At 30.1% G+C, this 11,791-nt stretch overlaps 2 protein-coding genes across 2 annotated transcripts in view; both read right to left on the bottom strand.

Annotated features, from left to right (window-relative positions):
• LOC106466793 (zinc finger RNA-binding protein-like) overlaps window positions 1–9,076 on the bottom strand; it is a 22,916-nt gene extending 13,840 nt beyond the window's left edge. The window contains exons 1-6 of the mRNA XM_022394873.1: window positions 8,880–9,076; window positions 7,879–8,059; window positions 6,348–6,407; window positions 3,030–3,169; window positions 2,061–2,203; window positions 369–537 (exon numbers count right to left, since the gene is read on the bottom strand). Coding sequence (XP_022250581.1) covers window positions 369–537; window positions 2,061–2,203; window positions 3,030–3,169; window positions 6,348–6,407; window positions 7,879–7,954 — 588 coding nt within the window. The 5' untranslated portion in view covers window positions 7,955–8,059; window positions 8,880–9,076. The remainder of the gene's footprint in view (window positions 1–368; window positions 538–2,060; window positions 2,204–3,029; window positions 3,170–6,347; window positions 6,408–7,878; window positions 8,060–8,879) is intronic.
• The window catches only part of LOC111087614 (zinc finger RNA-binding protein-like), a 19,705-nt gene continuing 16,784 nt past the window's right edge, over window positions 8,871–11,791 (bottom strand). Inside the window, exon 4 of the mRNA XM_022394874.1 lies at window positions 8,871–9,059. Coding sequence (XP_022250582.1) covers window positions 8,871–9,059 — 189 coding nt within the window. The remainder of the gene's footprint in view (window positions 9,060–11,791) is intronic.

The raw sequence follows: 11,791 nt of genomic DNA on the forward strand, positions 1-11,791 counted from the left end.
TGAAATAGTAGTTCAATAAAATTTTGAATGCGAGTCAACAAACAAGATGACACAGCCTTTCACCCATGACCCATCTCAAAAGGGTTCACATACACATACAAGTTTCCTTGAGACATGCCCTGTAGAATAGCAGTTTTTTTTAGCTTTACAATCTAATCTTGCCTTGAGTGACTTTAGCTTTGACCTCTGATCAAAACAACACACAAAGTGGTGTTATAATTTCTAATTAAAAACTATTGAAACTTACTAGAAATTACAACTTTGATAATTATTCAAAAGGGTGCAGAACACAGAAGTGAAATTACACCATACCTTTTTATCTACAGAAAAAGACAATTAAAAGCCTGAACAGATATTAGTAAACTCACCACTGTAGAGATCATAGAGGAAGCAGGAAGTCCACCCAGAAGTGATCTTGGTGGAAGAGGTGGTGGAGGAAGAGAGGATTGAAGATCCAAGTGTAATCTTCTCTGCCAGTCAAAACATTTCAATTCTTCTTCAAACCTTCGTCTAAGCCTTTCTTCCTCTTCCATAAGTCTGTAAAATTTTCACAGTTATGTTTATTTAGCATATTAATCAATTCTTCCACATTAAAATAAGAATGTGTCAGCTTAGTCCTTTGATGGATGTCACTGATATCTCAATATTTTCTTTCTCACAGTGCAAATACTCAATCAAAGTGCATAAAACTTACAATAACTATCTATTTACTATATTGCATATGCTTAAAAAAACTCATACAATTTGATTTTATGCTTATATAATTTTATTTTTTAGGTTGTAAAATTTCCAATATTTTTTTTGTATGACACTGTTTTAAAATAGATATTAAAAATACTTTTTTTTTTGCTACTGATCAGAAATTTATATTTATATACAATCAACTTGTTTGATAAACTCATCAACATATTTATTTTGATGATTAACCCTATCGCCACTCCTGGATATAAATGATAAAAAATCCAGTAAAAATTGGACAAGATTTATCAGTGACCTCACCTATCAAAATGGTTTCACCATTACCTCTCTTGTCCATTTTATCATGATTTTTTCCAAGTAGTATTCTTGGTTGAGATCATTTATTTAATTTAGCTTTTCAATAAATATTACCTTACTTTATTTGTGTGTGTTATTTGAATATGATAAATTTAATGTATTCAACAAAAAACATCAGTGTTATCCAGTCAGCTCGTTGTTGCTAACCCTACTTACTAAACCTAACTAAACTTACTTGATATCTTGCCATAGAAGAAGATTCCTGTAGCTTTCAACAAGATATGACTTTAACACAAAAACATCATTACAAATGAATAGAATGTCAAAATAAATAATGAAAAACTCCCCAATTTAAGGACCTTAAGTGTGGTAACCTTCACACTAGGATTCTTTGTTGACACCTACAGGAGCTCCACGAAACTGATATGTTGTCAGTATAAAAATTACCACTTCATTTACTCGACACTCACATAGATAATTACAACCTCTTGCATACAATCATTGATAGCTGCTAGCTCTAGCTATTTTCAAGCAAAGTTATGTTAGTAAAAGTAATTTTACTTATTATTTAAGAAAAATCAATCAATTTTGTAATCTTTCTCTCTTGTGACAAGTTCTCATAATTAAACATCCTCAAACTTGTAAATTAAAGTTTCATATCAAAATTTATTATAATTGACACATCAAGTCTCAAATGTTAATGTCTGTAACCTTATGCCTAGAATATTTTCAATCACATTTTTACAATGCGAGTGAAAATAAATGCAGTGTTTACAGTTGAGGCTCCTCAGAACTGTGTGTTATTAAAGTTGGAATTTTTTCTCGTTTGAAATATACAATATGTTAATTAATGTTGGATTATCAATTCTTCGAGCTAAATCTACTGGAAAACATCTTCAAGTAATATATGCCAGATGGTTATACAATCTCATCAAGGAATTTCTAAAAAAAGAAAAATGTTAATTAACCGATGTCACTATAACCTTACTCTCTGTGTGTCTTGATTCACTTGCTTTGTTATTAATAACAGTTTCAATTAATTTTTTATGTATTTAAAAACTAGCCTCATTTCTCCTCGCCAGCGTTCTTCTTCATAATGCCTAAATAATTCTTCTCTTATCTGCTGTCTTCTCAGTTTCTCTTCATGAGCCTTCTTTTGCCGAAGGTTTTGTTTAAAATCAACAACAAGTTCAGGATCAACTTTTTTCTGGAATAAAAAAGAGAAACCAGTTGCTTGTTATTGTAAAATTCTAACATGAAAACCTTTAACATAATGTTTACAGTACCAAGATACCATCAGGAAGTCATTCAAGAAAAGTTTAGTAAAGATTCTTTATGAGATCTTTACAACATTACAAAAAAAAAAAATCCTTACAAGTTACAAAAATACTAGTTATGAATATTCCTGAAATGTCAAAAACATTAATGTTACAGACACAAGTGAATATCTTGAAGACAGTAACAACAATCAGCATTGTAAGGAATGATGCTGATAAAAGGTATTGTAAAGAACTCGTTAAGTCTTGACGACGCTACTAATAAACAGTACTTTAAGAAACTCTAAGACAATATTGATAAACTACTGTTATGAACCCTTTAAGACTAGACAACAATAGTGATAAAGAGTAATGTAAGGGACCTTCAAATCTTGGCAATGGTACTTTTAAAGATTATTCCACAATCTTTTTATTCTCGATAACATTTATATGAGAAATGAATAAACCAAAGTGTTACTGTAGAAAATCCTTCAGAAATTTGTGTAAGTCACGTGCTGTGCTTGCAATGCTATGGTGAAAACCTCTTGCAAAGTTTCAATGTTATTTACTGGAAACTTTCTGAAATCTCAAACTAATGACTTCTTTTATAGTTCAAAATAGTGTTACTGTAGAAAATCCTTCAGAAATTTATGTAAGTCACGTGCTGTGTTTGCAATGCTATGGTGAAAACCTCTTGCAAAGTTTCAATGTTATTTACTGGAAACTTTCCGAAATCTTAAAACTAATGACTTCTTTTATAGTTCCAAAATATTTTACCTTGTATCGCAAACGATGTCTTTTTCCTTTCAAGTGAATTTCTTTGGCATTAGGGTCATTGAAACGACACTCACACAACTTACACTGGAAAGTTACAACTTTACCTTCATCATTTTTTATCTCTTCGATATAATCTTGACCTAGAAAATAAGTTATAAAATAAGGACAAACCACAAAACATTACGATCATGTCCACTCAATGCCAGGTAAAGCACTAAGATTAAAACAATAATAACATAAAGAACATAACATTTGTAATAACATAAAGAAAATTCTAAAATATTTTTTTACTGTCAACCTTTTTTTATGTTAAATAGATATTTTCATCATTCTAGCTGGATATAATACAACTCAAAACCACCTTGGTATGTTGATATATTCTTAACCATATTACCTCACCTACCAGATGCTGACTTTAAAATATTCAGTTTAAAACTAAAGTGTTCTCGTTAAAAAATGTATACTGACTTACATTTGTATGTTGCAAACAATAATTAGTAAAATATATTTTTTTACAAACATTAAAAAAAAATCATAGAACTGCACTCACTCACTACAGTTAATTCCTTTCATTTATTTATCTTTTGAAAACTATTTTTCCAGTAAGATGTGTCATTAAACACATGGTCATAATGGTTTTAGAAAATGAATTCTGTATCATTCCGAAAACTTAAATTTCTGAGACAAAGCAGATATATGCCCTGTTAACAGTTTTTTTTTATATATATGTTGGCTCTACAACTTACTATTTTCAACAAATACAGATGTAGGTATGCCTCGATAAAAAATTCCCCTCTCAGTTATTTTAGAATAGCTAGCTTTGTTAACTTCAATTTTATGCATTATTCATGATCTACCACTTTCTGGCATTATTTATTAACAAATTTGAGCTTCTTTATGAGCTTCCAAGCGCCTGGTGTGAAAAAGATTACTTTTCTGGCATGTATTATTTTAGCATAACCAAAATTAGGATAAAAACTTTCTACGTTGTAGTTTAAGTTGAATACTTACAAAAGAACATGTGATCTAACATACCATAAAACACAAAATAGTACAGGGCAAATGACAATGATAATGTTAACATATATCAAAATTGGTATGGCCAAGCACAATGATCTGTACACATTTTGAGAAAGGAAGGGGACACAATTTTCCTTGCCCCTTTCCAATTTACCCTGATTTTTGTTCCCTTTTCTAGTTTCATTCTTCCTGTTTTTAACAAGGAATCCTCACTTGGGTAGACTGTTTTATGATCACTGGATAAAAAGTGCTTCACACATAAGAATTGATAAGTGACATCCTAAGGGAAAACACCATCTTATTTTTGTTTTCAGAAGCTCACACAGTTGAGAAAATTAGATAGCTAGAGCTCATTCTTGATATATACGTGCCCCCAAAAGTTCATATAAAACTGGGGGGTGAGAAAGCCCCCAAAAGTTCATATAAAACTGGAGGGTGAGAAAGCCTCCAAAAGTTCATATAAAACTGGGGGGTGAGAAAGCCCCCCAAAAGTTCATATAAAACTGGGGGGTGAGAGAGATCGGGTGAAACTTTCTGTCTCAAAATTAGAAGTCGGTGAGAAAAAATGGAATCAATCCACTAATGAATAATTTGTATTTTTCAGCAACACAAATTATCTAGAAGATCGAGTTCACGAAGATCTTATCAAAACTTTGTTGGAATAAATGTATTTTATTTGTTCAGCTGGCCATAAAATTGAGATAGCCGAGCAGGTAGTGATTTACTATTTTATAAAAGTGATCTTTATATGGTTCTTTCAGCAGTTGCTTTATTTCAAAATATTGGTTAGTAAACACTGCTTAATCAAATTATCTTTAAAAGTTATTTAATTCTTTTAGTTGACCATGAACTTTAGAACATATTTCACAAAACAATTTAGTCACAAAATTAATGTAACAGTTATTTGGGGTGGGGCAAGTAGTGTCAAAATATAGTAAAAACTTTGTTATGCATCTTCATATCTGGAAAGCTCTTGTAAACACAAATTTCAATAACTCCAAACACAAGTACTCATTGTAGCTTAGAAGCACTGTTGTAGCTTTGTTTACATATTTAGCTTTAGTTGTTAGCCACCTATACTGTGATTCACATTTAAAATACTGTAAATATTTTTATACAGTTTAAATTTTTTGAAACACTTATTGTTATAGATGATGTAGAAATACTGTCATTTAGAACATTAACAAGATGTCAAAACTTTCCTGTAAAAAATTATATGGGAAATGCTCTTGCGACCAGAATTTTTAACCTATCCAGCACTCCCCAGGCCCGGAGGATGCTGAATAATAAAGTTTTACTGCACGTATAAAAAATGATATCTGAAATGATGTTAAATCAGTAAAAACAGAAGCATTCAAACCAAAAGCTAGTCAATCAGCAACAATCTGTAAAAGATGGAATAACTTGCACTGGCTGAAGCTCTTTACAAGTGCCAGATCACCAAACAGAAAATAAGTACTCAATCATTCAACTATCAAAGATTTCAAATTAATCCAACACAAAACTGAAAATATTACTGAAATATTCACTTAGAGATTTTTTATTGTATCAGCTATATGCCAAAAGTCTAAAGCAAAATTTTTACAATATTATTATTGTTAACAAAGACCGTGTCATAACCTAAAATGGACTAACTAGAGATTACAGGAAACAGCTGCTTTACAAAGAAAATTAACTTTGTTAATTGTTGTAAGCTGGCAAACTTAGCACTTAAAATACTAAAACAATGAAAACAAAATTTTAACTTTACAGAAACAGCTTCTGGATCTACAATTATGGGGTTTCTTAAACAACCTTTCTAAAGGAAACAACTTATACACACTGAAAATACTAAAACAATGAAAACAAAATTTTAACTTTACACTTTAACAGACATGCCTTAAATTTTAAGGCTTTTAAACAAACCTTCTAGATCTGAAATTAAAGACTTTTAACAACTGTTTAAGGCCCTCTGTTCAACAACTGTTTAAGGCCCTCTGTTCAACAACTGTTTAAGGCCCTCTGTTATCATTTAAGAATATTAAATATGTGGTAACTAAATTTTATCAAACGTTTAACATCTGTACAGTTTTTAAAGAAATATGAAAATCTTTTAGTTAGTATCATCTTAGATTATTTAAAAGAGAAAGAAATAAACAACAACGGAATTTCATTACTCTCATCTTTTAGAAACATACAAAAGAAAACTTATTACCATGGTTAATTATCTAACTACCATTTGTCAGTTAGTTTAAGCCACATATAACCACTCATGATAACCAACATTCAAACATATTCCGTTACTTCTTTTTAACTTACCAATTAATTGAGTATCTGTCTTTTCATCTAACTTAAGGGTGTCAGTCTTGACATCTGAAACTGTTGATAAAAAAAAGAGCTGAAATGTCTAGTATGTCTTATTAACTTTCAAACACTGCTTATAAAAAACTAAAACATCTTGCATACAGGACTTTGAAGCTATCTTTAAATACACAAAAGAAAAAAAACTACATCATTGTTATAGACCTCTTTAATTCTTCTTAAATCATCCTCATGCCCCAATAAACTTTGGTGGCTTCTGGAGGATCTGTTAATTACCACTTGTTGTAGTAATTAATGGCAGTAATGGTATGCATATAAGTGTTATGTAATCTGGAATATTTAAAGATGGGCCTAAATACTTTATTTTGTTCAATTTTGGGTGATATATGCCTATATAGATCTCCTACATGCCAGACCAATTTCTTAAGCAGACTTTAATGACTTATAAATTATTTTAACAATTGAAGTTATAACATAACATGATGTAAAAATACCTTAATACCAAATTATGTTTTTAAGAGTTCTATAAATTTTAGGAATGTATTACTTGGATATTAGTTTTCTACATTTCATATATAAAGAAATTATTTTTGATATTTTTTTTTTAACTTACACCTGACAGACACACAGACTCTTCTGTGTGAATATTTCAGTTCTGTTATTACAAATTTTGAATTCATGTATACCCTCCTACTGCCAACGACTTACCAGTAAATTTTAACCAAGAGAAAATCACTTTCAACCACACTCTTCTGGCAGTAATAAACTCTCACAAAAGTTTATATACATAGAATTTGGTTAATTAGATATTTCCTGTTGTAACATTTACAAAAACTTAAACTCTAAATATTACAAAGAAGATGATTAAGTTGTAAGGAGATAATTACATTTTATCCACATAGCTTAACAACTAGATTCAGAATTTAAAGTTTTTTACAGGGATAAAATGAAGACACATAGTTTTGAAAGATGCTATTTGACTTGTAACCACATATCATTTACTAATGTTATTATTGTGATGTTTTATTAAGATAAAATAGTTAAAAATCCAAACCAATTTTACTATCAGCACAATGGATATAACATGTCAATGTATGAAATTTGTTCCTTATTTTTTAACTCAAATAGTTTCAAAACTATGGATTTTTAAGTTGATGTAAAAAAACCAGCTAAGATTCAATTTTCTACACATTTCTTTTATACTTCCAAATTACTAAATTTAATAAAATCATAAATATATCATTTTAAAACTGGAATCATTTTCTTCCTTCTTTACATGGATTGTAAATTTTAGTATTTCAATTTGTTCATATAATAATTTGTTCGTATGATAATAAAAAACTATTTTAAAATGTTCTTTGGATATCAAACATATGTATTTGAAGTGTTTCAGACATTTCATTTTTATTAATGTACAGTCAGAGGTGGTGGATTTAATACAACCAGTAAAAAAATGGTTGAAATGTCACTAATAAAAGCCATTCTAGCTAAACCTACTCTCTAAGTGATATGTTCTACTATTTCTTACCTGCAAAATTTGTTTTAGGAGATTCTGTAACTTTCTTAGAAGGTATTGCCTCACTAACTTCACATACTGTTTTCATTTCAACAGTGTTATTGCCTCCAGTTTTTGTATCCACAGTAGTGGATGCTGCAACGGGTTCTGTGGATGGAATTGGTTTGCCCAATCTTGTATGTAGCTTAACCACCTGAGAAAAATATTCCACGGTTAATTTTTATAGGTTTGGGGAAGTAGCCTGAAAAAATTATTCATGACAGCAAAAACCTGCAGAAAAAAACACTTTTATATACTAAATCTTAAGGATTGTCTTGGCACTTACTGAAGGAAAATGTACACTTATTAATGTGTTATTATAACTTTTGAAAATAAACCAGCTAGTATACATCTTTTCAACTCTAACGGTACATACATATGACTCTACTAAAATCTTTTAACCACCTTATCAACAAAACAAAAAAAAAGAGAACAACTTGATAATTAAAAAGAATTAACTTATGCCTAAAAATTAATTTTTTTTGGAATCCAAATATATTTCTGTATTTGAATTTATATTTATGAGTATCTGCTGCTGTCCCTAATTTTGAACAACTGACCAAGAGGGAATACAGTTGATAAGTAGCACCACTAAAACACCCACACTAAAAAACTGACTACTTGACAGTCACTCTTATAATGCACACACAGCTTAAAGCATGGGTATATTCTGTGAAGTCACACAAGTTCAAACCCAGCTCTGAAATCCAAATTTCTATGACAGCCTCCCCCCAAAAATAACAAAAGTTAAACCTTTACTTTAATGGAAAAAAAATTACAGACTTACATCTGAGGTCATTTAATGTAAAATGTTTAAACACCTTGAGTAAAAACTCTAAATACAACCACGATTGGATTAATCAAGTTTAGAGTTTTGATACAACGACACAAAATTGATAGTTTTTAAACATTTATATCTTTATGTTGTTGTTCTTGCATTATAAACGACAGTAATTACAACAATTTCACTGTACCTTTTGATGTTTGGCTCCACGAATATGAGCTGCATAGGCATCACTTCCTGTACAAGTGACATCGCACAACTCGCATCTAAGTATAGCACCTCCTCGAGTACTATGAGGTATGACATTACTTGCCTTCAAGGAAGCCTCTCTCTTCTTATGTTTTTGTCCCTCAACATGTTCTTTGTAAGTCTTAAACAACAAAATTCAATATAGTTACCTAAACTTCAATTATATTAATTTTATATTTACCAAATACATTCTTCACATATAAATTGGGGAGAAGTTAAACGTTTTTTTGAAAACTTTATTAAAGTTATTTATATTTTAAGTTCATATTTTATATATTTTAAAAGTTACAAAAACTCTCAGAACACCTTCTAAAAAAAATTACTTAAAACCAGTTCTCATGATAAAAAAAAAGGATATTTATTAAGATATTTGTATAACACTAAACCAATATTAACATTAATACTAATATACATTTTTATTACTAATATCAACTGGAAATATTTAAAACATACATCTACCATTCATAAATCAAATAAAGTATTTTGGTATTTGTTTAACAACAAATGAAACAGCTTAAGAACTGACATTTTTCAAATCGGTGCAATTTGTTTTATCTATTTATTGATAATTAGTACACATTGTAATATATATATTGTTAATTTGTGGGTGTTACCCATCTAAAACAGTCAACTTAATGTAAGTTATGCTTATACTTTAATACCATGTTCAACCTATTTTAAGTTACAGCAATATATATTAATTTTATACAGTATTATGTTAGGTTGATAAGGTGGTCTGTTACAGGATTGTAATATATATATATATTGTTAATTTGTGGGTGTTACCCATCTAAAACAGTCAACTTAGTGTAAGTTATGTTTATACTTTAATACCATGTTCAACCTATTTTAAGTTACAGCAATATATATTAATTATGTTAGGTTGATAAGGTGGTCTGTTACAGGATTGTAATATTTTGTGGACAAACTTTGTACTCTCACCAACACCCCCATTTTCACAAATTAGATGTTTCCTACCATATATTGAACCCCAGATATTAATTTTTTGTGATAAATTCAACAATCTTCTTGGAATTACTTATTTTACCAAATAGCACAACCTTGTCACAACAAATATATTTATCTACAAATGATCAACTTTAGATGTTGATCACCATTAGTTTCATCTCGTTTCTTTTCAACACGTCACTATAGTATACATCATTTGTTAAGTCACATTAGTTTCTGTTAATTAGTTTAACTGTCATATTTACCAATCTTATGCTCACTCCGTGAATTGCCCGTGTGTGTGTGTGTGTGTGGAGGGGGGGGGGGTAAATTGGATTAATTGCTAGATTAACGTTATTATTTTCATAGTATATTACTGTTCATATACAAGTTTTTTTACTGTATTATCTGTACTGTCCCCACTACCCAACTCTGTACTTTAAACACTATTGTGTTGTAGCAATACATGTCAGGTGTTAAGATAATGATACAAGGTCACAGTAATTCAAATGATTTTCACTGGTCACTAAATGTTACCATACATTATATAAAGTTTTTTTATTTTTTCCATACTGGTGTAATGCTTTCCTAGAGACAAGGAATTGATGATGGTGAAGAAACAGAAACTAGTTGTTTTTTATTTCTTAACGTAAATTATTTTATACTCTTTCTTTAATCTTAGTTTCATTGTTTAAAATGTTTTAATGTTAGTTCAGTATATGGGTTTAGGAAAATATAAATTTCCTAGGCTCATCAGTTGTAGAATTATGGCCAAAAATATCGCTAACAGTAATGGGCCACGAACTGATGAATCATGCATTCAAACTATTATAAGTTTTAGTATAATTACAGAAACCTCAACAGGTCCTCTATTGTGATACGTGTAAAGTCAGCTGTGCTGGTCCTCAGGTGAGTGGGTTCCAAAACCTTCATTCCTTTATAAATATGAGAATAGCTTGTGGTAAGGAGTGTCACTGACTTGATTGTTAATGTCAGCTTGTTATGGTTATCCTTTTACCCTTTTTCTTTGCTCAAATTCCACAAGTTCTTTCTTGAAACAGTAATTTTGTGACATGATTGTCGTTAACTTCAATTGAAAGAAGGCTGTTTACGTTGATCACAACTAAATATGAACCCTGTATTTAATAATATGGAATATGCACGGTGGTGGTTTTGGTCTTTGAGGTTTTCCAAAACCTTTCCGAAAGTTCCCCCAATTATTAGGCTGGTTTTTCTGTTTCATTCCAGGTCCACTAGTATTCCTCTGTAGATTCTCTGCAATGATTCTATTTCTTCCAACACCTGCTTCAATATCGATAGGATGTTGCATAAAATTTGCTGCAAAGAAGTATTAAATTATGTAATCTAATTATCTTATTAAGGTGAGTTCATTTCTTGTCTTGAAAAGCTTTTACCTTAACTACAAACTTAAGTGTAGGTTATAATACAAAATTGTTCCTTAAATATTCTTTATGCTCGTACACGTACAAGTTTAATTTATTCAGGGTAAAAGTTTAGATGCTGCGCAAGTTACACCTTACTTTTGGATATTACTATAGCTCGGTGTAAATTTCAAACACTTCTGATACTTATATAGAAATAAGGTAATAATTTTTGTTTTATGGGTGAAATACTTGCCAGTGTTAAAACACAACTGAAATGGTTAATAGTAAAGCACTGCTATTCAAAGATCACTATTAATACAAAACACACTGCCCATACTACAACTACACACTTTTTAGATCAAATGAGAATTTTACCCACTCTTCAACAAACCTGTATCACTCAACTTCGAAATTTCCTCATCAGAAGTTCACTATTACTGTGAAATAACTTTCCAAACAGATTTTACACCACTTTATCGATGAACTTGCTGTAACTGTCCACATTAACACTTACCACTGT

Source organism: Limulus polyphemus, unplaced genomic scaffold (assembly GCF_000517525.1).
Source record: "Limulus polyphemus unplaced genomic scaffold, Limulus_polyphemus-2.1.2 Scaffold2382, whole genome shotgun sequence".
NCBI lineage: Eukaryota > Metazoa > Arthropoda > Merostomata > Xiphosura > Limulidae > Limulus > Limulus polyphemus.